Genomic DNA, 26501 nt, shown 5'->3' on the forward strand with positions numbered 1-26501 from the left:
ATTACTCAATGAAGTAAACAGAGTCGTTCTGCCCTGGAGCTTGGCGTAGGTACGTCGACATCGTCATCCACGAAAGATGTCTGTAAGCCCCTCGCAACGATTCTTACCCAAAGCACCGCATGTATTTTTCTGACCCTGGTTGAACTGTTGAAACGACACTGTCAACAAGACTTTCGTAAGAACGGCAAAATATTGAGCTGTTTGCGGTGCGTGGGCGCGCAGCACCTGTGATGACGGGGTGCAGGTGTGAGCACAGACCGTGCACCGCTATAAAAATACTGTGGTGCCCTCGGCAAGGCACTCGAGGGCTCAGCAACATGGCTCCCAAGCTGGTGATCCTCCTCGCTCTGTCGTTCGTGGTGCAGGTAAGGGAAGCCGTCCTAGTCTCCCTTCCTTGGTGATCTCAGGTCTTGTACACAAGACCCACAAAGGAATCGTTAACTGCTTATGTAATTAAATATGTGATGGTAGTATATATAGGTGTATTGCTAGGCGTATGAGTGGCAGCCTACGAATCCCATTGTCTGCAGTTCGATGCCTGTTCAATGCTAGGACTTTTGCCTGTCACTTTTCTTTCCCCTCTGGTAATGTTATAATGAGAAAAATACCGAGCTGCACCGTGGTTAGTAGTCTAAGTTCGGCTGTTGGTCCCCACAGTAACTGGCTGGTAAACCCATTTCAAAGGTCGGAGGAAGCCAACAACAGTCCACCTCAAATATGACCGCACATAGGAAAGCAGTATGAGGTGAATCCAACTTTTGGTTTTCTGACAGCTTGACATGTACACTGATGTTGCAGACTAATGTTGAAGCCGTTTGTATGTATATTATTAGAATGAGTGTCTATCTGCAATCTAATGAATAATGCACAACAATTAGGGTGTGCGTACAGTTCCTAAGTCGATAGTATCATTCACAATTCCCGAAACAGGTATTCTGGTTACTCGTGTTCTTAGATGGCTGATAATTCTACGTTTTCCAATAAAATGTAGTTATTGAATAATTATAGGAAAATATAGAAAGTTATAAAGAAAACTTCAGTTGTTGTACTGAGAGAGAGTATCCTTAGAGTTGAGTAAATGCAAATTAAGCTACATCAACAAGAGGTAATTCCGATACTTTTGAACCTATCATTAGTGAATTCGTCCTTCTTTGACCATAATTCCCGCAGTTGCTTTGAAGGTATATCATCAACCATGATTAGTGATATGTAACCTAAGAATGTCACGTTTATTAATGGTTGCGTTGCGAAACGATATAAACACATAGGTTTAAAAAAAATGATCAAATGTGTGTGAAATCTTATGGGACTTAACTGCTAAGGTCATCAGTCCCTAAGCTTACACACTACTTAACCTAAATTGTCCTAAGGACAAACACACACACCCATGCCCGAGGGAGGACTCGAACCTCCGCCGGCACCAGCCGCGCAGTCCATGACTGCAGCGCCCCGACCGCTCGGCTAATCCCGCGCGGCACATGGGTTTCCCACTCGCTCAGGAGTGAACAGTCCTGTGTTTGTTATCCCGATAACATAAGAAACCAGAGCTCCGCGTTCTGGCAGAGATGGTCCAAACCGGACCGGCTGACCGACCGGAGTGTCATCCTCTGCCAATGGCATCTGACGCTGTACGGAGAGGAACGGAGTCAGCACACCGCTCTCCGGTCCGTTGTCGGCTGTTGTAAACAATCCGAAAGACGGAAACAAAATTACCATAGCAAATTTTTTCAAAGAAGTGTTGGATTTCCTGCTACTACCGTGCGGATCAGTATTAAGTTAATATTACTTGTCATAATTTAATTTAATTTTTTATGAAGTGTATTAACGGAATTCCTGTCAGTAGTGAAGCAAAGGAACATTTTGGAGTGCTCACACCATACAAAGATAAGGCCTCCGCAGCCTTCTGCCCAGCATTTTGACTTGTTTTTCTGAATATGGCAATCAAGCTAAAAAAAATGTAGCCCCACTTCCACTGATGTAAAGTTGGCATTGAGTCCCGAGGTGTCATACATGATAGTAAAAAGTTTAAAGCTTATAAATTAGTGGCAACATTAATTTATAATTAACTATTAACAGAGGATTGTCTGCATAGCTTTATTATTATTAAAGCACTTGCAGACACTTGTTATTAGGAAAAGAATATGTCTTTACCTTTGTTTCTCCGAGACATGCCATGAAGTTTGTAATCAATGCTGACACCTCGTGGTGCTCGGCAGAATGATGAACAAGTGAGCTGTGCAAGTGTGATGTGTACAGTACGTGATACAACAGGCCAGACAACGTTGATCTCCGTACACGCATAAGAAAAAAAAATAAAACCTGGAGTTATCATATAAGATACCCCGGAACTCAAGAGGATATAGTAGATATTAACTTTATTATTATGTTTCACATTAGTACATTCCGTTTACATGATATTAGTGTACGTGTCTGTTGCAAGTGTACTGCTAATTGGAAATATATCACATATCTCGTAAAAGTACTACGAGAAACTTCAAAATAAGACCCATTTTTATAACAGTTCTTAAGAACAGCAGTCCCATATATGGCCACAACGCTACTGATCACGTGCTAAGCACAAGCGTATCGTATGTTCCATAACGTCGTGATCCCAAGCTCTGAGAATGGAAATATGTTCAGCCATTTCTGTTAGAATGCTTGATTCATGCGGTTCCGTATTTAATAAAAAATGGTAAGCATACGGCTGAAACTCTAAAACTAGAGCTAAAATCCAACATTAACGTCGTTTAGCTTTTCCCATTTCCGTAACACTTTGGTTGAAAACTCTTATCAGGCCTATGACAGCGTTCTCTTGAAGAAAAGTTTTGGAATGTCTTCTAGTAGCCATATTCAAATGATGTGCAGTGAGGCATTCTATATAGGCTCTGGGTCATGCTCCTTTTCTCCCAAGATATCATTAGGCGGAGAGATGCGCGAATGTCGCGGCGGTGACGGAGAACGTAGTTACAGGAACATCGGACGACGAATCCCAGTGGCTGTAGTTACCGGCCGCTGCCTGTGTCGTGGAAGTATTCTCGCATAATTTGCGGTAGAGCATCTGATACGGGACGTAGCTGCAGACGCTCAACAGACCTTTGTCTGTTCAGAGATGTCACTAAACCCGCCCAAAGATGTAAACAACCATGCATGAGCAGCGACTATTAGACGGAGGGGGTTTCAGTCATTCCACCAGGAAGGAGGTTGTCTGTAGTGTCTGTAGTTCAACCATGCCTAGACGGTCAATACCGCGGTTCGATCGCGTCCGCATTTTTACTTCGTGCCAGGAAGGGCTCTCAACAAGGAAAGTGTCCAGGCGTCTCGGTGTGAACCAAAGCGATGTTGTTCCGACATGGAGGAGATACAGATAGACAGGAACTGTCAGTGAAATGCCTCTCTCAGGCCGCCCAATGGCTACTACTGCAGTGGATGACCGCTACCTACGGATTTTGGCTCGGAGGAACCCTGACAGCAACGCCATCGTGTTGAATAACGCTTTTCGTGCGGCCACAGGGCGTCATGTTACCACTCAAAATGTGCACAATAGGCTGCATGATGCGCAACTTCGCTCCCGACGTCCATGGCGAGGTCCATCTTTGCAACCATAATACCATGCAGCGCTGTGCAGATGGGCACAACAACACGCCGAATGGACCGCCGAAGATTGGCACAACGTTCTCTTCACCGGTGAGTTTTGCATGTGCCTTCAACTAGACAATCGTCGGAGACGTGTTTGGAGGTCAGGCTGAACGCCTCAGACACACTGTCCAGCGAGTGCGGCATGGTGGAGGTTCCCTGCTGTTTCGGGGTGTCGTTATGTGGGGCCGACGTACGCCACTGATAGTCAAGGAAGGCGCCGTAACGTCTGTACGATACTTGAATGCCATCCTCCGACCGATAGTGCAACCATATCGGCAGCATACTGGCGAGGCATTAGTCTTCATGGACGACAACTTGCGCCCCCATCGTGCGCATCTTGTGAATGACTTCCTTCAGGATCTTCGACATCGCTCGACTAGAATGGCCAGCGTGTTCTCCAGACATGAACCCTATCTAACATGCCTGGGATAGATTGAGAAGGGCTGTTTATGGAAGACGTGACCCACCAACCACTCTGAGGGATATACGCCGAATCGCCGTTGAGGAGTGGGACAATCTGGACCAACAGTGCCTTGATGAACTTCTGGAGAGTATGGCACGACGAATACAGATATGCATCAATACAAGAGGACGTGCTACTGGGTATTGGAGGTACCAGTGTGTACGGAAATCTGGACCACAATGTCTGAAGGTGTCGCTGTTGGGTGGTACAACATATAATGTGTGATTTTCATGAGCAATAAAAATGGCGGGAATGATATTTATGTTGATTTACATGCCAGTTTTCTGTATAGGTTCTGGAACTCTCGGAATCGATGTGATGTCAAACTGTTTTTGATGTGTGCATTTGGTTCAACTGATGAAAGATACTGAATGCATGTGTAGTATTTAAATGTTCAATTTGTTTTATTTTTAATTATGGTTCTTTGAACGTAAGAATATTTGTTGTTGAATATTTGTTTCGACAAGGCGATAAATACACAAGTTCAGCGTAGGAGGCATTGCTGGAAAATTCCCGAAGTCAGCTACATCATCGCAATGCAAGTCTCCGACTCACTGAGAAATTTTGAGAGACAGGCTTTGTGTTGGATACCGAATGGACTGGAAGACCACCTAAACTAAAAGGACAGAATGTACTGAATATTTCTGACTCTGTGACTCTATCAAGGCTAGCAAACTTGTTGCACATGTTTGCACAACGAAAACATGTCGGGGTTGTAACCGTGCATAAATCGGTTAGGCAAACACTGAAAATGTTTCCTTATAAAATGGCAGCAGTACATGAATTGAAAGATGCGGATCGTGAAAAGAGAATCCGTTACTCCATGCCGTTTACATATTTTGTTGAGAGGAATTCATATGTCACCCTCTACACAGACGAGGCCTAGTTCGTTCTAGGCGACACACAAAACGCCGTTGCATGATAAAACTGAATTTTGGACAGCAATTTGGAGACAGTGCATTATTGGAATGATATTTTTTGAAGAAACCGTGAACAGTGAGAGTTATTGTTTAACGATAGACGATATCATTGGAAAGCTAAAGAAAGACGAAATCAGTTACTATTCATGGTTTCGAATATGGCGCTACTGAGCACACAGCCAAAACATTATGCGTTTTTGTGGGCACGTGTCGTCTTGAAACACCTATGGCCCCCTCGCTCGTCGGACCTTACTCCATCAGACACTTTTCTTTGTGGGAGCAGCAGACTCTGTAGTGTATCGCAATCGCCTACGGCGCTTTGTCGCTTGAAAACTGAAATAACTGTGAAGTGAGAAGCGTATCACAATGAGATGCACAGAAAGCGTTTTCAATCAAATGAACCTGGTTCAGACTTGAATAGCCGCCTTTGGACGTGATTTCTAACATATGTTGTAACTGCAGAGCAAATTTCTGAACACCCTGCGGTTTTAATTGCAATAATAGGTGATATACATGTTCATTAATACCGAGTAAAACTATAGTTTATTTGACTGTATGGTCGTATATTTACGAGACTAATATTATATACGTTCGATAGTGTGGAAATGTGCTACTAGGCATCCTGTTAGATGTGTCCCCATGTCAAGTTACGTTCACCCGCAGATGAAATTTTCGTCTGACGTTTGAGTCATTTACTTAGTGATAGCCAATCTTCCAAATCATTGTGCTAATTTTACAGTTGTCATAAACTTCTTAACAAGCGGTAAATAATTTTGTGCGTTTAATGTTTTAGTTTTCCTAAGGATGAACAATAATTAAATAACTGTACCAGAGAGTAAAAATAGAAGGCTTTCATCAGAAAAAGTTTTTTAAATGTGATAGATGATTGATTTGTTGATCTTCATAGCTCCAAATTTGAAGTTTCTCGGAAACTTTCACTTGCAAGCCACTGCGCAATGTCTGCGCAACGTATTTTATTAAAGCAGGGACATGACAGTACGATTAAGTGCAATGCAACTCCTAAAACATTGCGATGACTCTACCTTCTTTTCCTATATCATGAAAACCAGCGACGTCAAATCAGTGACATTTGCCACAAACAAGTAAAACGTACTACTTTTTTCTTCTTTTTTCTTTTTTTCTTCTAAGCTGTAAGCCGAATGGATCCAGGTATCCAATGTAAACTGTAAAGATACTTATGAGGGGCAAACCTTACGCCGTTCCCTACTCACGTTACTTTTGCAGTCTTTATTGGCGAAAAAATTCCTGTTCTGCGTATCTGAATGCTCACTTGTTAAATACTCCTATTCAGTGGCTGTAACAACGCGTTTTGCGCATCCACGCAGAAGGGGACAGTACAGATAAAAGAATACTCTCTGCAGAATACTGTGCCATCGCAGGTTCACCATAAACTTAATTAGTAAACACTGTCATCATCGCATTTAATTTTCTATTTTTTTTTTTTTTTTTTTTGAGATGGCCGTTTTCGATCTTCTAATAGATCATCATCACATCTTCAATCCTTGGTGACCGTATGAATCGCTGGCGTGGAGCAGGTCCATCCGTGTTGACAATGAGCAGTGTTCTCCACCACGCCAGCGTGGGTGGACCTTCTCCACGCCAGCGATTCCTATTGTCTTCAAGGCATGAAGATCTGATGATGATCTCTTAGAAGATCAAAACCAGTCATCTAAAAGAAAAAGAAACACTTAAATGTGATCGCGAATGTGTTTATAAATAAGTTATAATACCAATACATCGCTGTTTTCCTAGAACAACGTTCCAAAAAACGTTCACCATAAGTGTTTCAAGCAAAGAAGCGCAAGGACAGTGGATGGAATAGACTGTCACACGAAAACCCAAAAGCATGCTCCTCCAACTGCAACAATCCACAGCACAAGCCTGAACACCGGTATGATTTATCAACCTTCCGGAGAGGATAGACGCAGCAAGCGTCTTTAAAAAACAACTACCTACGAGAGCCTAAAATTTTCTGGACATTGTGTATTGGATATTATGAAATTTAGCTCGATAAATAATCAAATAGCTTATAAACAAACAATATTTTGTCAGAGAAATTTGCCTAACACTGTTAGTTCTTGTATGCTAATAAAATGTTTTTTGTTTTGTTTTAACAGAACGCATACGCGTCACCCCTATTTTTTGACTCGATAGGGAAGATTATAGACGATGTGGCGCAGGGTATTCAAGACGCTATGGATGACGTTGCTAATGGCATAGACAACATTGTGCATGGAGGCACCACCACCAGCTCGACTTCTGCACCCACCACAAGTACTACCGTCACAGAGGTCACCAGCACCACTGTCTCTGATGCCACTACCCCCTCTGCAGCCACCACAAGTTCAACCGCAGACGTCACAAGCTCTGCGACAACCTCTGCTGCAACTGCTGCAAGTTCTTCTGCCTCAGAGGTCACAACCTCTGCGACTGCGTCTGATGCAACTACTGCTACTGAAACTTCAGCTGGTACTACTGCCACAGTTGTAACAAGCTCTTTGACTGCATCTGATGCAACTACTGCTACTGAAACTTCAGCTGGTACTACTGCCACAGATGTAACAAGCTCTGTGACTGCGTCTGATGCAACTACTGCTACTGAAACTTCAGCTGGTACTACTGCCACAGATGTAATAAGCTCTGTGACTGCGTCTGATGCAACTACTGCTACTGAAACTTCAGCTGGTACTACTGCCACAGATGTAACAAGCTCTGTGACTGCATCTGATGCAACTACTGCCACTGAAACTTCAGCTGGTACTACTGCCACAGATGTAACAAGCTCTGTGACTGCATCTGATGCAACTACTGCCACTGAAACTTCAGCTGCTACTACTGCCACAGATGTAACAAGCTCTGTGACTGCGTCTGATGCAACTACTGCTACTGAAACTTCAGCTGGTACTACTGCCACAGATGTAACAAGCTCTGTGACTGCATCTGATGCAACTACTGCCACTGAAACTTCAGCTGGTACTACTGCCACAGATGTAACAAGCTCTGTGACTGCGTCTGATGCAACTACTGCCACTGAAACTTCAGCTGGTACTACTGCCACAGATGTAACAAGCTCTGTGACTGCGTCTGAAACTTCTTCAAGTGCTACTGTGTCAGATGTTACGACTTCTGTAACTGTCTCCGATGGTACGACCACCGTTGGACTTTCTAAAACTACTGCGCCAGCTGTCTCCAGCACTGCTACCACTGCTGCTACAAGCACTGCTGAAACTGCCACAGGCACTACTGCCTCAGATGTCACCAGCTCGACTACTGCTTCTGAAGCTGCTACCTCTGCTGAGACCTCATCAAGCACAGTCTCAGATGTCACCACCTCGGATGCTGCCTCTGAAGCCAGTACCTCTGCTGACACCTCATCAAGTACTGAAGTCTCTGACGTCACCAGTTCGGCTACTGCCTCTGAAGCTACTACCTCTGTCGACACCTCATCAAGCACCATCGTTTCAGATGACACCAGCTCGGTTACTGCCTCTGAAGCCACTACCTCTGCTGACACCTCATCAAGTACTGAAGTCTCTGACGTCACCAGTTCGGCTACTGCCTCTGAAGCTGCTACCTCTGCTGACAGCTCATCAAGTACTGAAGTCTCTGACGTCACCAGTTCGGCTACTGCCTCTGAAGCTGATACCTCTGCTGACAGCTCATCGAGTACTGAAGTCTCTGACGTCACCAGCTCGGTTACTGCCTCTGAAGCCACTACCTCTGCTGACACCTCATCAAGTACTGAAGTCTCTGACGTCACCAGTTCGGCTACTGCCTCTGAAGCTGCTACCTCTGCTGACAGCTCATCAAGTACTGAAGTCTCTGACGTCACCAGTTCGGCTACTGCCTCTGAAGCTGCTACCTCTGCTGACAGCTCATCAAGTACTGAAGTCTCTGACGTCACCAGTTCGGCTACTGCCTCTGAAGCTGCTACCTCTGCTGACAGCTCATCGAGTACTGAAGTCTCTGACGTCACCAGCTCGGTTACTGCCTCTGAAGCCACTACCTCTGCTGACACCTCATCAAGTACTGAAGTCTCTGACGTCACCAGTTCGGCTACTGCCTCTGAAGCTGCTACCTCTGCTGACAGCTCATCGAGTACTGTAGTCTCAGATGTCAGCAGCTCAGATACTGCCTCTGAAGCCACTACCTCTGCTGACACTTCAAGCACTACAGTCTCAGATGTCACTACCTCTGCAACTACCGCCGCGGCTGCAAGCACTACCAGCAGCGATTCATCTGATGTAAGTATCCCTATTATAAATGTTCCTATCTATCTGTATTTAGGCTATCTAGTTTGATATGTATTCTCCCAACGTCTTTTGGTTTACTGCTTACATAATTCTACAACATTAAGCATCATTCCACCAGTAATGAAATATTGATCTCTTAGGTTTTTATTGCTTGGCACATTTCGTGACTTGCATATAATAAACCACCTGCAGACACACTACTAATCTTAGCTATATTTAAATACCTGATATAAACACCATTGTCTGGAACTCACAAAATAACGGTGACCTTCAAAAAGAAAAACGGTAGGACATCAGTCTTATTCAAACGAAATGTTTTTTTATGCACGTCCCATATCCACTTCTCGAAAATGTTAAAAATTGTCATATTCCGATTTCGGTGCTAAAAATTTCTTATCGCTATCTGTCGCACCATAGCATAGGCTCAGCCTGCAGACATAGGATGATGTGATCTGAAGGAGTAGACGAAGAGGTTACAGGAGAAAACGGGCTTGGGACAAAGAATGAGAGAGGACAAAGACTAATTGAGTTCTGCAGTAAGTTTCAGCTGATAATAGCGAATGCTCTGTTCGAGTATCGCGGAGAGGTATACTTGGAAAAGGCCGGCGAATACGGGAAAATTTCAGTTAGATTACATCATGGTCAGACAGAGATTCCGAAATCATACACTGGATTGTAAGGCTTACCAGGAGCAGATATAGACTCAGATTACAATGTACAAGTGGTGAAGAGTAGGCTGAAATTTAAGACATTAGTGAGGATGAACCAGTACGGAAAGAAGTGGAATGTGGAAGTACTAAGGAATGAAGATATACGTTTGAATTCTCTAAGGCTATAGATACAGCAATAAGGAGTAGCTCAGTAGGCAGTACAGTTGAGGAGGATTGGATATCTCTAAAAAGGGTAATCACAGAAGTTGATAGGAAAAACACAGGTACAAAGCAGGTAACTGCGAAGAAGCCACGGCTAAAAGAAGAAATACTTCAGATGATCGGTGAAAGGAGGAAATACAAAAATGTTCAGGGATATTCAGGAACACAAAAATACAAGTCGCTGAGGAATGAAATAAATAGGAAGTGCAGGGAAGGTACGACGAAATGACTGCATGAAAAACATGTAGAAATCCATAAAGAAATGATTGTCGGAAGGACTGACTCAGCATACAGGAGAGTCAAAACAGTCTTCGGCGACATTGAAAACAAGGGTGGTAACATTAACAGTGAAACGGGACTTTCACTGTAAATGCAGAAGAGAGAACGGATAGGTGGAAAGAGTTCATTGAAGGCCTCTATGAGGGGAAAGATTTGTCTGATGTAATAGAAGAAGAAGCAGGAGTCGATTTGGAAGAGATAGGGAAGCAGTATCAGATTCACAATTTAAGAGAGGTTTGGAGGACTTAACATCAAGTAAAGCAAAACGGATAGCTAACATTCCAGCACAATTTATAAAATCATTGGGGGAAATAACAACAAGAAGGCTATTCACGTCGGTGTTTAGAATGTATGAGTCTGTCTACATGCCATCTGTCTTTCGGAAAAACATCATCCACACTATTCCGGAGACTGCAAACAGCTGATAAGTGCGAGAATTATCGCACAATCGGCTTAACAGCTCATGCATCCAAGGTGCTGACAAGAACAATACGGTATATAGAAGAATGGAAAAGAAAATTGGGGATGTGCTATATACGGTCAGTTTGGCTTTAGAAATGCTAAATGACAAGAAAGGCAAATCTGACCTGGCGGTTGATAATCGAAGCAAGACTAAAGAAAAATCAAGACACATTAATAGGATTTGTCGACCTGGAAAAGCGTTCGACAATGCAAAATGGAGCAAGATGTTCGAAATTCTGAGAAAATTTGGGTCAAGCTTTTGGGAGAGACGGGTAATATACCATGTGTACGAGAGCCAAGCAGTAATAGTAGGAGTGGACGGTCAAGAAAAAAGTGCTCAGTTTAAAAAGGCTGTAAGACAGATATGTACACTTTCTCTCCTACTGTTCAATCTGTACATCAAAGAAGCAGTGATGGAAATAAAAGAACGGTCCAGGAGTAAAATTAAAATTCAAGGTGAAAGGATATCAATGATAAGCTGATGAGATTGCTATCCTGAGTGAAAGTGAAGAATATTTACATGATCTGGTGAGTGCAATGAATACCCTGATGAGTACAGAATATGGATAGAGAGTAAATAGAAGAAGGACGAAAGTAATGAAAGTAGCGGAAATGTGAACAGCGAGAAAATTAACATTAGGTTTGATGGTCGCAAAGTAGATGAAGTTAAGGAGTTCTGCTACCTACGCAGCAAAATAACCAATGACAGAGTACGGAGGACGGCAACAGACTAGCACTGGCAAAAAGGGCATTCCTGATCAAGAAAAGTCTACTAGTATCAAACATAGGCCTTAATTTGAGGAAGAAATTTCTAGGAACATACGTCTGGACTACAGAATTGTATAGTAGTGAAACATGGACTGTGTAAAACTGGAAAGGAAGAGATTCGAAGCATTTGAGATGTGGTGCTACAAACGAATGTTGAAAATTAGGAGGACTGATAAGGTAAGGAATGAGGAGGTTCTGCGCAGATCGGAGAGGAAAGGAATATGTGGAAAACACTGAGAAGGATAAGGGAAAGGATGATAGGACATTTGTTAAGACATCAGGGGATGTCTTCCATGCTACTAGAGAGAGCTTTAGAGGACAAAAACCGAAGAGGAAGACAAAGATTGGAATACGTCCAGCAAATGATTGAGGACGCAGGTTGCAAGTGCTACTCTGAGATGAGGACGCTGGCATAGGAGAGGAATTCGTGGCGGGTGGAATAAAGCCAATCATAAGACTAATGACCAAAAAGGAAAAGAAGAAAAGAAGTTACTAATTCATCCGACTATTGACAAAACTTCTCCCCGATTCTGCTTTCCTAATCATAGCAGGGACCGAAAATTTTTTGGTGTGAATTGCATCAAATAAGCTCAGTTTCGTCTTAATCCCTACAGAGTAGAATTTATGCCCCAGCATGTGTGCGTTTGGGTGAGAAACTGTTCTTTACAGTCTAGGAGATGGACCATGCCTAATAGTGTAAGAAATCTTTTGGCATTCAGAACGGTTTCCAGTCGTCTCGAAATTTGTAAATACCGGTTCTGTAGGGTATTCATGGGAACGTCTCACCGCTCTTCCTGCAAGACAGTGGCAAGTTCACATAATGGTGACTGAGATGAATCGCGATCACGCACCCATTTCTCCTAAGCAGACCACAAAGGCCCAGTAATATTGAGTCTGGTAACAGTGGTGGGCAGGGGAGATGCGAAAATTAATCGTCATGCGCACAAAACCAGTCCTGAATGACGAGAGCTGTGTGAATAGGGTCCCTGTCGTCTCTGAAAAGCCCTTTAGTATGAGGTGGACCTAATCAACTAAAATGGTACATAATCCTTGGTAATTACGTGAGTTTGTGGATGGAACGCCATGATATGGCTGTCCAAATTATCACCACCGCCATGTTTCACTCCTTCGTTAACGGGTGGTTTTGGAATTACGGCTCATCCTGAAATCTCCTGCTTATGGAGCTCCATTCGCATACTTTTTTTTTTGTGCTGCTGACAGGGTTCGCGGGTTCTGCAAAGGCTTTTGCAGTTGTAGTCCTGTTATTTTTCGTCACAATCGTCTTCAATAGCCGTCTGTCACGATCACTCACCACACACTTTCATCCGCGTTGTGACTTAGCAAGTGATGCATTTCCACTTTTCCTGTATGCCTTTTGAAATGCCAAACACTTTGGTTTCCTTGGTTACGGGAGCAGTCGCCACATGAACAGCAACAATGTGCCCACGTTCGAATTCACTTAGCTGCGACATGATGCATTCACAACTACACTAACACCGTTACGACCACGACCGATACTTGCAACGTATTGGCGAGATTCCACAAGAGCCTCTCGTGGCCAAATAAAACAGCGCAACCTGAAGGCTTGGCAAGCATCTGCATTTACGTACAAGCATGTATTTCTCGCGGTGTTCACATATCTTTGTACAGCGCCTGCAGCTGTGTAGTGATCAATATACACTCCTGGAAATTGAAATAAGAACACAGTGAACTCATTGTCCCAGGAAGGGGAAACTTTATTGACACATTCCTGGGGTCAGATACATCACATGATCACACTGACAGAACCACAGGCACACAGACACAGGCAACAGAGCATGCACAATGTCGGCACTAGTACAGTGTATATCCACCTTTCGCAGCAATGCAGGCTGCTATTCTCCCATGGAGACGATCGTAGAGATGCTGGATGTAGTCCTGTGGAACGGCTTGCCATGCCATTTCCACCTGGCGCCTCAGTTGGACCAGTGTTCGTGCTGGACGTGCAGACCGCGTGAGACGACGCTTCATCCAGTCCCAAACATGCTCAATGGGGGACAGATCCGGAGATCTTGCTGGCCAGGGTAGTTGACTTACACCTTCTAGAGCACGTTGGGTGGCACGGGATACATGCGGACGTGCATTGTCCTGTTGGAACAGCAAGTTCCCTTGCCGGTCTAGGAATGGTAGAACGATGGGTTCGATGACGGTTTGGATGTACCGTGCACTATTCAGTGTCCCCTCGACGATCACCAGTGGTGTACGGCCAGTGTAGGAGATCGCTCCCCACACCATGATGCCGGGTGTTGGCCCTGCGTGCCTCGGTCGTATGCAGTCCTGATTGTGGCGCTCACCTGCACGGCGCCAAACACGCATACGACCATCATTGGCACCAAGGCAGAAGCGACTCTCATCGCTGAAGACGACACGTCTCCATTCGTCCCTCCATTCACGCCTGTCGCGACACCACTGAAGGCGGGCTGCACGATGTTGGGGCGTGAGCGGAAGACGGCCTAACGGTGTGCGGGACCGTAGCCCAGCTTCATGGAGACGGTTGCGAATGGTCCCCGCCGATACCCCAGGAGCAACAGTGTCCCTAATTTGCTGGGAAGTGGCGGTGCGGTCCCCTACGGCACTGCGTAGGATTCTACGGTCTTGGCGTGCATCAGTGCGTCGCTGCGGTCCGGTCCCAGGTCGACGGGCACGTGCACCTTCCGCCGACCACTGGCGACAACATCGATGTACTGTGGAGACCTCACGCCCCACGTGTTGAGCAATTCGGCGGTACGTCCACCCGGCCTCCCGCATGCCCACTATACGCCCTCGCTCAAAGTCCGTCAACTGCACATACGGTTCACGTCCACGCTGTCGCGGCATGCTACCAGTGTTAAAGACTGCGATGGAGCTCCGTATGCCACGGCAAACTGGCTGACACTGACGGCGGCGGTGCACAAATGCTACGCAGCTAGCGCCATTCGACGGCCAACACCGCGGTTCCTGGTGTGTCCGCTGTGTCGTGCATGTGATCATTGCTTGTACAGCCCTCTCGCAGTGTCCGGAGCAAGTATGTTGGGTCTGACACACCGGTGTCAATGTGTTCTTTTTTCCATTTCCAGGAGTGTATTTCAACTCTGTAGTACTTCCCACCTCATAAGAACAAAGCATTGCGTTTCTACAGTGTGTAGCAGAGAAGTGCTTCTTTGTAATTCCAACTATCGTGACTGCGTCATGATTCACATCGCAGCGTCGATGTTTCTCGGAGCCTTATGAGACTTGTATGAAATGTATCGCTAATCATGCATGATTATAACCCCCAATCTTTGAGGAGCAGCAGAAATTCTAAATCTGGAAAGATACGCTCTAGTCATTTCATGCGAAACCACTGCGTATACCAAATGTACTCAAGATTCTTTACCCTGATGCCAGTAAAGACAAACCAGAAGAATATGTGAGGCACGCACCTGCACAAGTCAGTGATGAAGTCTGTTACGCTCTTAGCCCACAATTTTTGGAGTTTGAATATGCTAATTCTACATGATTTCGTTGAAAATTCACAGAGGTTTCAATAAATTTCAAGTTCCTGTTCATGACTGATGCAGTACTGTCCCCCTCTTCATCCATCTTTGATAACTGCAAGCAAATTTTGCGCAGGAGCCAGCAGAGGACTTGTGGTATCAAACAGATCCCAAATACTGCTAACGTTTCTTGTAGATATGACCGAAGTGAATTACCTCAAGAAACGACTCTTTGCCCAAATCAGTCTAGTCAGGCATTTTGGTTTCTTGCCCGTGTTGGTAGAGAGACAGTTACCGTTGACACTAATGTGATCCTTCATTAATTTATCCCTTTTCTTGCTCTTCTAGACAGCTGGACACCGACTACTAAGGCAATGAATATGTATCAGTTATACTCTTTGTTGAAATGGATTTCAGACTGTATGTACTGTTGATTCTATATGCCACACTCACACAACGCATTATAACCCTTTATTCCACTTCACGGTACCACTAGTTCACAATATCTTCGATATCTGTTACCTCGTACCATACCGAAATAACTCAGTTGCACTGCAAACAGTGTCATATATCGAGATACAACGCTTCCTAACATAACAAAAGATATTATTAAGACTGACAAGGCCGTGAATTCTTGCAGAGAGATAAATTCAGCTGTGATATCAAAGGAGAACAGGGCTTTCAGTACAACCACATTAGCTCCAACAATATGAAAGATAGAGTAATGTGGACTGAACGAGTGCCAACCATTTCGATAAGGAGCTTCGACCGAAACTGCACGACACCTCTCCAATGTACGCTTTCTCTATGCTACTTCTCCTGGAACTACCACCTCGTCTTACTAACTGTTAACGATATATCAAAAGGTTTCTCCGGTAAAAACGTCTTTAACTCTGTTCCTTTTCAGTATCCGTTTTTTATGAATATCTCAAAAGTCAGAGGCACGGTACATCAGTTACATAACCACGGAAAAAACACGCTTGAAACCGTAAGGTTTACTTATACATGGATGCCTCTGGACAGGCAGAGAAAACTGGTAAAAACGCAATAGATGTTTGGCGGCTCCAAAACAATATCAGATCATTTTGACCATGCACAATAAGCAGAAATCAAACGATAATAATAGCTTCATTCAAGGTGAATGCTGTTGCTTTTGGACTCAGTAATGTGATAGAAACTAGAACAGAATTTGTCTTTTCAATGCAGAGTGAACACAAGGGATCAAGTAAAGTTCCCTTCTCAGCGTGTTACAAAAAAATGAATCTCTGGAGAGTTTTGTTGTTATTTTTCAGGATTCTTCGTCGGGACTTGACGGCTTCTTTGATGCTATAAAGAACGCTATCGAGATGGCCAAGAATGTCACAGAGACCATAATCGAGGACATCGTTGACACTGTAGGAGATATAACTGAGGAGATCGTCGAGAAAGTACAGGGCTTTGTAAATACCACTCAGTCCCAGCTGAAAGACATCCAGGTGAGTTGGCCGTTTTCTTTTTTCTTCTTCAGTTTCGAGATGTAAAGAAAAATTATAACAAGAGAATCAATGTTCACTGAAACCTGGATTCCTGATCTCAAACGCATTCTACATCCATTTAATGATAGCTCGATATGACGATACCGAAATTTGTTTACATCATATTTCTGTCACATATTTCGTCACAACTTATGACTACCACTTACCCCTAACCTGCTTTTAGACTACCTGGAACACTACTCAGACTGTACCCCTATCGCCGGCCGAAGTGGCCGTGCGGTTAAAGGCGCTGCAGTCTGGAACCGCCAGACCGCTACGGTCGCAGGTTCGAATCCTGCCTCGGGCATGGATGTTTGTGATGTCCTTAGGTTACTTAGGTTTAACTAGTTCTAAGTTCTAGGGGACTAATGACCTCAGCAGTTGAGTCCCATAGTGCTCAGAGCCATTTGAACATTTGTACCCCTATCTAGAAGCATACGAAATTCACACACTCGCAAACTTGCCTGCTCACAATCCTCCTAGGCTTTCTGGAAAAACTTAAGAATGTTACATCCTACAAGCCACTGCCAAATTCATGAAATACAGCACCTCTCTACTAGTTCTGAACTGCCTGGTTACCCCCAGAGAACACCACAGACCACCAGTGACTCTGTCCAGTCGAATGAGTATATAGGACAGGACGTAAGAAGCAATGCATGGAAGCAGTTATAAAGATTTTGACAAGGTCTGATTTTCAGTATGGTGGGGCAAGTGTGAGTGTGCGACGAGCAATTCTGAAATCCTGAGGCTGCTATCCTCAAGACTTTGCATTACGCTTTGTACTGTGCACGCCCTACTCAAGTGTGCCTAAGTTGTGATTTTCGGGGGGGGGGGGGGGGGGAGGGGGGGAGGGTGGCGGGAAAGGCAACTGCCTGTATACTGTAGTTAAAAAATATTTCGGATCAATTTTTTATAACTAGGAACCACCATGTGCCATGAGTGGCCATCGTGTATGTAACGATTCTGGCAGTGTACTTGGGAGATGTTCAGGTCGTTAATTCTACATCTGTAACCTGCAGACCACTGTGAAGTTCATGGTGGAGGGCCCTTCCCATTTGCTTAAAACTGTCGCAGTTTTGTGTCGTTAGACGAATCGACTCCTCACGATCTCTGTGAGTTCTGTACACAGGGGGTTGTAATGCAATTAAAGATGGTTCTTGAAATCTAACAAGTAGGCTTTCTTGGGGTAGTCTGTGTGTATCTAAAAGCTTCTGCCAGTCCAGGTTCCTCAACGACATCGAGACGCTCTCTGATTGGCCAAACGAGCCTGTGACCATTCTCACAGCCCTTCTTTGTATACGTAGAATACCATCTGTTTAATCCTATATGGTACAGGTCCCACACACTTGAACAATATTCTAATATGGTCCGCATGAGTTTGTAAGTAATCTCCTTGACTAGTGCCATTTTATCATAAAATCTATGCCTCCCACCTGAGTTGCGGCTGATTGAGCCTATCACTACAAATGAATGAAAAACGTCTCCAGTTTCTGTTGAGAACGTGTCCGCTACTGGTTTCGATATCTGAATTAGGTGAATTTCAAGAAAATCTGAAAAATCACGCTTTAGAGAATCAATGTCCAGATGAGAAAAGTACAAGTCAGGTGTATTTAAAATGTTACGTTCCTAGTGATATATTTGAAATATGCATTACTTGTACTTTCATAATTTGTAAATTGCTTATCTACAGCATAATTTTTCAGATCTACTTGAAAATTGTCCAGTATAAACGCCGAAACCGCTAACTGACTTAATAAAGTTCTCAGCACCAACTGCGTGGTTTTTCATTAATTAAACAGTTGCGGAATCAGCACATGAAGAAATTAGGTAACATTAGTTCTGCTCCATTTTCGCCGTCTGATGCAGCACTCGGCTATGAATATTCTGAATGAAAGCAGTCTCAATTGCACAACTGCTTTTGTTATCGTAAGGCGTCATCAGATTATGAAAACTGTAGTAGGATAAGCTGCATATGTCAGCTGCTAAGGAACTTTTGGATACAACATCAAGCTGTCAAATGTCTTCAGACACGTGAAGGACCTTCCGTGTACTAAAGCAGTCTCACCCTGGTGTACGCAGTCCTGAACCACGCATGCAGCATGTGGATGTAAAGCCTGCTTTAGTACAAGTAAGGTCCTTCACTTATCCTACTACATTTTTACGTATATGATGCTGCCTTAAAAGGCCGAAACGCGCAATTGTTAGTAATAGAAACAATGTCGCAGCCGAGACTGTTTTCCTTCAAAATGGAGAGTCTTTTAATTCTACAAATTGCTACATCCAGGTGTTTCTATGAGTTGAGTGATTCCAGCTGCGACTCACTGATTTTTTAGTCATATGATGTCTTTTTTCCGTTTTGCACACACAATTTGACATTTTTGAACATTTAAAGCAAGCTGGCAGCCTTTATACCACTTCGAAATCTTACCAATATCTAAATGAATATTTGTGCAGCTTTCTTCTGACAGCCGAAAGTCTGAGGTTATTGTTAATATTGCTTGCGAGATCTTTATACAATATGAACAAGAAAGATTCCCACACATTTTACGGAAACTTCCTGGAGGATTAAAACTGTGTGCTCCACCAAGACTCGAACTTGGGGCCTTTGCCTTTCGCGGGCAAGTACTCTACCAACTGAGTTACCCAAGCACGACTCACGCCCCGTCCTCACAGCTTTAATTCCGCCAGTACCTTTCATTATAGAAACATTCCTAAAGTTAATTCTACATCTGTCGATGACTCTCCATCCAAGATAACATTCCTGGACCCTCGATACTGTCATAAATTTCTTATAATCGGACTTTCCTTCACAAACGTTGGTGTGGTACTGAATCAAATGCTTTTCGGAAATCAAGGGGTACTGCAGCTACTTGACTGACTTGATCAATGTCTTTCAAAATGTCATGAGAGAAAAGACGGGGGTTGGCTTTCACTTGAACTATGTTTTCGGAATCCATTGTGGTTGTCCTGAAGGATGTCATTGCATTTCGTTTGAGGTCAGAATATGTTACAACATTCTAACACAGATGGATTTTAAAGATATTGGATTACTGTGTTTATAAAGAGATGTGACCAGTGCTTTCTTGCAACCTTTTGGCACAGTATTTTGTTAGAGGGATCTACTTCATAAATGAGCTGGACAGAGGAATGGAGCTTTGTTCAGTTTTAGGATTTCAGCTGTTAATCGACGCTAATGACACTATCTACAGAATTCGTTTTATTCAGTGGCGTCAGAATTCAGTTTGTGCAATATTCCTGGAAGTTCCGATGTAAGGCAAAGTTTGAAGATGCTGTTAACTATTTCGTCTCACACTTTGTGCCGTCTCGTTCTACTCTATCGATTCTAAGAGCTCTGCAAACACCTGAGTGAATCGGCAGGCGCTAATCTTCTCTTTCCGGTTACTCTTTCCAGTCAGCTGTCGAAAATTCGATCGCCAGCGTGTCTTCAGAGCTGGCGAGCCTCGCGTCTACGGCCGTGTCGGCCCTGGAGACGGCGGTGGCGGACCTGGCGACGCTGACGATGAACAACATCGAGCAGGCCGAGGAGGACATGGAGGCTGCCATCAACGCCACGCAGAAGCTCGCGGCCGCCGCCAGCGGCTTCGCTTCTAGCGCCGTCACCAACGTCGTCGATTCCATCGAGGGGGTAAGCAGTCTGCCGACAATTCTCAGCCTGAAATACTCTACCGACCATCAAAATTGCAGCACTGAGAAGGGCAGCAAATAAGAGAATCTTACGTAAGTGGTGTCCGTTCTTTCAAACATGCCCGAAAGAACAGACATCGCATACATAATCCAAGCGAGGACGGCCAATGATCACTTCGTTTCCCCAACCTCGAACTATTACGGTAATTGACGAAATGTCGCGAGCATCGAAGTTGAAGGGCAATAGGCACTACATACACACATCAAAGAAAACAGTTTTGCATAACCCTGGTTCCCAGAGCTCCTGAAGATAGCCGTTGACTGTCGATATTGTATCACAGACACAGTCCCTTTGACTGTTCAGAGATGTCACTGCCTGCCGAGCGGTTCTAGGCGCTTCAGTCGGGAACCACGCTGCTACTACGGTCGCAGGTTCGAATCCTGCCTCGGGCATGGATGTGTGTGATGTCCTTGGGTTAGTTAGGTTTAAGTAGCTCTAAGTCTAGGGGACTGATGACCTCAGATGTCAAGTCCCATAGCGCTTAGAGCCAGAGATGTCACTAAACCCGCCCACAGATATAAACAACCATGTATGAGCAGTGATTATTAGACGGAGGGGGTCCGACAGCCGACCAGTTCCGGTCATCCCACGAGAAAGGAGGTACACGGCTCGTGTTGTTTGTAGTTCAGCCATGCATAGACGGTCAATACCGAGGTTCGATCGCGTTCGCTTTGTTACTTCGTGCCAGGGAGGGCTCTCAACAAGGAAACTTCCCAGGCGTCTGGGAGTGAATCAAAGCGATGTTGTTCGGAGTTGCAAGAGATACAGAGAGACAGGAACTGTCAATTACATGCCTCGCTCGGGCCGCCCAAGGGCTACTACCGTAGTGGATGACCGCTACCTACGGATTATGGCTCGGAGGAACCCTGACAGCAACTCCACCATGTTGAATAATGCTTTTCGTGCAGCTACAGGACGTCGTGTTACCACTCAAACTGTGCGCAATAGGCCACATGATGCTCAACTTCACTCCCGATGTCCATGGCGAGGTCCATCTTTGCAACCACGACACCATGCAGCGTGGTACAGATGGTCCCAACAACATACCGAATGGACCGCTCAGGATTGGCATAACGTTCTCTTCGCCGATGAGTGTCGCATATGCCTCAACTGGATAATCGTCGGAGACGTGTTTGGAGATAACCTGGTCACGCTGTACGCCTTACACACACTGTCCAGCAAGTGCAGCTAGGTGGAGGTTCCCTGCTGATTTGGGGTGGCATTATGTGTGGCCGACGTACGCCGCTGGTGATCATGGAAGGCGCTGTAACGGCTGTAAGGTATTTGAATGCCATCCTCCGACCGACAGTGCAACCTTATCGGCAGCATATTGGCGCGGCATTCGTCTTCATCGACGACAATTCGCGCCCCCACGTGCGCATCTTGTGAATGACTTCCTTCAAGATAACGACATCGCTCGACTACAGTGGCCAGCATGTTCTCCAGACATGAACCCTATCGAACATGCCAGGGATAGATTGAGAAGGGCTATTTATGGGCGCCGTGACCCACCAACCACTGTGAGTGATATACGCCGAACAATCTAGACCAAGAATCTAGACCAACAGTGCCTTGATTAACTTATATATAGTACGCAACGACGAATACAGGCAAGTGTCAATCCAAGAGATTGTGCTACTGGTACCGGTGTGTGCAGCAATCTGGACCACCGCCTCTGAAGGTCTCGCTGTATGACGGTACATCATGCAATGTGTGGTTTTCATGAGCTATAAAAAGGCCGGAAATTATGCTTATCTTGATCTCCGTTCCAATTTCCTGTACAAGTTCCGAAAGTCTCGGCACCGAGGTGATGCAAAACTGCTTTGATGTGTGTGGTAGTGAGAGGATAAGTTTAGAATTTAGATCTGCCGGCAAGGGTGCTAGAGCAGTCCGTGTAGTTGCTCTGACCTCTTTGTCCAGATGACGCAATGGTCAGCTCATCTACCTAGTAACCAGGAGACCTGGATTCGATTCCCTCTCTGATACAAATTTTCTTCCCACTGACGTAAATCAATGCCCACTGGTAGCTAATGTCAGTAATTACTTTATGTCTTAACGAAATCTTACTTATTCTACGTACGCAGTGCAATAGAAAAAATACAGATGATTTGCGGTTTGCAGCATGCGACATTTAGTACATTGAAGTGCCACCTCTGGCAGAAAATAATGGCCCCAACGCGGCTACTCATCGATTCGAAATGAGCTTTGACAGATACGAATACTTAAGCATAAAAAGCAGGGTTCCACGGCCGCTGTTTCCATCCTTCGTGATTTTTGTTTAATGAGCATTAGCCGCAATCCAAGGTATATTTCCTTGTCCAATGATTCGCCTTCCATTTCTGGAAACAACAACAGCGGTTATAATAACTCAGATAGCAGTTACAGTCACAAACACGCTCATAAAATCCATTTTTCCGATACCATAGTTTTACCAAGGTGCAGTCATTACTATGCTGTGATCAACGAGTTTAAATTTCATAGAGTGGCTAACACACAAGTAGCAGCTATATTGATGGTGATCAGAACACTGAAAGGAGTCAGTCTATAGTCCCGCTGTGCTGAAAGTGCACTGCTTCATTTGGTGAATCGTTTAATTTTTTCCTTGCAAATTGTTTAGCGATACATAAATTAAACACGCCTAAAGTGTGTTCAGCATTCAGCTGCACTAATCGAAGTGACAGGAGCTGACATAGAGATGGGAAGGAAATATGAAACGTGACAAACTGTTTCGAACTACAACGAGCTACATCTCTCAAATCACTTTGAAGCAAATATATGAACGGCACAAATGATCAGAGGTGCCTTTTGTTCAAAGCACTCCCAACAGTCTTTAATTCTCCACAACGTTCTTTAAAAAAACGATGAAATCGTACACCCAGGGTCCAGATAGCTAACTTTCGAAAATTTTGTCAATAATACTCTTACTGAGTCATCAGTAGCACAAAATAAGTCTGTAATTTAATAATTATACTGCTTTAACGTATTATCATACCAACAGAAACACCGTTTCATTTAGCTCATCACAACGCATTTCGAAGGTTATCGATTGGTACGTGCTTATTTTACACATATTTGCTTTCAGTTTTCGTGCAACAACAAGTTACCATGGGTGGACGAAAATGTTTTGAATAGTCTTGCAGTTTTATCTACATCGAAAAGTTTATCCATATTTCGACTAAGCCGCGCGAGCTAGCCGTGTGGTCAAAGCGCTTTGACACGGTTCGCGCGGCTCCCCCCGTCGTCGGTTCGAGTCCTCCCTCGGGCATGGGTGTGTGTGTTGTCGTTAGCGTTCAGTTTAAGTTAGATTAAGTAGTGTGTAAGCCTAGGAACAGATGACCTCAGCAGTTTTGTCCCATAGGTACTTACCACATGTTTCCAAACTAAAACTTTCCTTGTTCCTGCCAGTGTGGACAGAAATAAGAGCATTTTACTGTTATTTGAGTAAAAAGTAAAGCTATCTTGAGCTGTTTTAACGTTAGTCAAAGTCAGTTTCAAGGTGGAGGGGGTGACACAGCAGACAACGCCCTTGGCTACAGATAAAATAACGGGTGTATGTCTACTAAATGAAATTTAAACTCATTGGCTGCGATGTATAGATAAGCTATATAAATTCAAAAGTAAAAAAACAGTTTAACAAAAAAAAAAAAAAAGAATTGAAATTAGACGATTTCTGGGTGATAGTTCTAGATAAAGCGAACATCATTAAATATTTTGCTCTACAAGTTTCCAAACACACGTCGGCCCGACTATGCGATCTTGGGCAGCGGACTGATAACGTGAGGGATTGACATTTACTTGGATATGTATGAAACTGAAGGAGAAACCCATTGCGTAACCATTTGTATAATGTATGTGTCGTTATTCCTACCAATTCACGTTTGTTGCATGCTACCTTCACAGTGTTGCAATATGTGGGTATCACAGTACCGACGGAATCCTAGTATAGTAGAACCAAACTTTCGGCATACTTCTGGAGACTATTTGGACCATATAGGAACATGTGAAACAGCTTGAAGTACGAGTAGTACGGAAAACCATTCTGTTTTGCTTTTTTTCCATGAAATGGGCAACACAGTATAGTGGATCGTATAAATTTCTATTAATTCCGTAATCACAGTTTTCAACTTCCTAAAGACGGTAACTTCTTTTCAACTAAATGAATAGTGACCAGAGAATCTTAAAATACGACCAATACGTCTTAGCAACTACATTAATTACAGAGATATAGACATTACTTTTTTTAAATTGAGTTACGATATTTTTATCTACAGAATATCAAATCTAGAAGAGATAAATTCAGTGATGTAATTCTTTTGTATGTATGACAAGACGTTATGGAGTAAAACTAAGTTGAACGTACATGTTTGTGTAATTGCTGAAGTCGTTTAAACGACACGCCGTCTGAAACATTACTCTATTCTGCATGGAAACCATCGCCATCGAGGCAAGAAATAATGCTAACCCCACCCCTACGTCATCGACACGAGGGTTACTTGATTAGTTCTGTGCTGCCATTATCAGGAATCGACTGAACTGCAGTTAAATTTTTGCAAGGTGTGACGTTCTGGAGCTTTCGCGTGTGAACTCTAGAACGTGAGTCTCTGTGCCATGTGACGGAGTGTCATTCAGACGGCCATAACAACAGCACAGTTATCACCACATTCGATGTACTTTTTATTCCATAAATTCTTACCAGGCCTACAACGGGGTTATATCATGGAATTTTTTATCTCATACAAATCTACTAATATGCTGTATAAAAACGTAGTTCCAATAGAATAAAAAATGCCGAAGCCGGTATGTGGCTGACTAATGCATCAGTGTAAACGCGTTGGCGTTTTTTTTTTTTTTTTCAGGAACCCCTGGCCGCTATTCTTGTAGATGAAACGAGATCATAAATATTTTTAACTAGTCAAAAGTTAAATAAAGCCCTACATCAACAATTACGTCTTATACACGTTCGTACAGCGATATGTTTTCAATGCAAACTCGACTCCCCTTATCTACCACGTCATTTGTTTAGAGCCTTTACTGGAATTTACAGCCGCTGTGTGAACAGATTAGCATGTGAACCTAACTGGAGCCGTTCTCTCTGTGCAGGCTCTGAACAACACGGAGTCGCTGTTCGACAGTCTGAAGACGAAGCTGAAAAGCAGCAGCAGCAGCTCTTGAGCGGAGCAGCCAGCAGCACGAGCGGCAGGCAGTCTTGCGGCGTCCGACTTGTCACGTCTCCGAAAGTGCCAGTTTCTCCACTACAAGAACTTGTTGTTGAGTATGCCGCAGTGAAATAAAGTGCCGTTCCAATAGCACGATCGTTCTTTTTTCTTCCCCTGCTGAACATCTGTATGAATTTCAGTGGCTCGCAGCTGCCAACCTTTCCATTCCATCAATAAATGTAATTTCGTAGTAAAGTGAAACAGTTTGTCAGATATTAATATTAATATAGAAAAGTTTTGGTACACGCTGCCATTAAAATTCTTAAAGCTTATTTCCTTGAAAGAGCTCAATATGGGTACGGTGGCACCACCGTATTGCGCAAAACTGAGACTATACTGTGTAAACTGCCCGGTAGTTAATATATACGAATATATGCGGTCGCACAAACACGACACTCAAACACAAACACACACACACACACACACACACACACACACACACACACACACACACACAGAGGCGCGCGCGTTGTTACGAAAGCTGTTGACTAGTGCCTATAACGTCCACGTCCAGTATTATGCGGACTCTACCCTGTCAGTTAAGTCGGGCGATTTTTTATCTAATGTTGCGAAAGAGCTTAGAGATCAGGTCTGAATTACTACGTTCACAACACTGCCAACTTCAGAAAACTAAATCGAGGTGACAAAATTCATGTGATAGCGATATGCATATATACAGATGGCGGTAGTATCGCGTGTACAAGATATAAAATGGCAATGCATTGGCTGAGCTACATATTTGTACTCAGGTGATTCATGTGAAAAGGTTTCCGACGTGATTGTGGCCGCAAGACGGGAATTAACAGACTAAAAACGCTGAGTGGTAGTTGGAAGTCGACATTCCATTTCTGAAACCGTTAGGCAATTCAATATTCCGGGGTATACAGTGTCAAAAGT

At 44.0% G+C, this 26501-nt stretch overlaps 1 protein-coding gene across 2 annotated transcripts; it reads left to right on the forward strand.

Annotated features, from left to right (window-relative positions):
- Nucleotides 1–250: 250 nt before the first annotated feature.
- On the forward strand, nt 251–25697 carry LOC124775004 (serine-rich adhesin for platelets-like). 2 transcript variants are annotated; one of them, XM_047249756.1, is made up of 6 exons: nt 251–365; nt 7158–8587; nt 8804–9284; nt 16461–16643; nt 20095–20328; nt 25489–25697. In XM_047249756.1, exons 1-6 carry the CDS (start codon nt 318–320, stop codon nt 25558–25560), a joined length of 2448 nt encoding a protein of 815 aa, XP_047105712.1. In that variant the 5' UTR covers nt 251–317; the 3' UTR covers nt 25561–25697. The 2 variants fall into 2 exon arrangements, with proteins under 2 accessions (XP_047105712.1, XP_047105711.1); XM_047249755.1 differs by having other exon boundaries at nt 7158–9284.
- Nucleotides 25698–26501: the final 804 nt, after the last annotated feature.

Source organism: Schistocerca piceifrons, chromosome 2 (genome assembly GCF_021461385.2).
Source record: "Schistocerca piceifrons isolate TAMUIC-IGC-003096 chromosome 2, iqSchPice1.1, whole genome shotgun sequence".
Lineage (NCBI taxonomy): Eukaryota > Metazoa > Arthropoda > Insecta > Orthoptera > Acrididae > Schistocerca > Schistocerca piceifrons.

Bases quoted from the DNA above. Each gene is read 5' to 3' on its own strand.
- LOC124775004 (XM_047249755.1), top strand. From the start codon at position 318: ATGGCTCCCAAGCTGGTGATCCTCCTCGCTCTGTCGTTCGTGGTGCAG. The intron at 366-7,157 runs GTAAGGGAAGCC...TTGTTTTAACAG, and splicing joins CTCTGTCGTTCGTGGTGCAG to AACGCATACGCGTCACCCCT. The intron at 20,329-25,488 runs GTAAGCAGTCTG...CTCTCTGTGCAG, and splicing joins TCGTCGATTCCATCGAGGGG to GCTCTGAACAACACGGAGTC.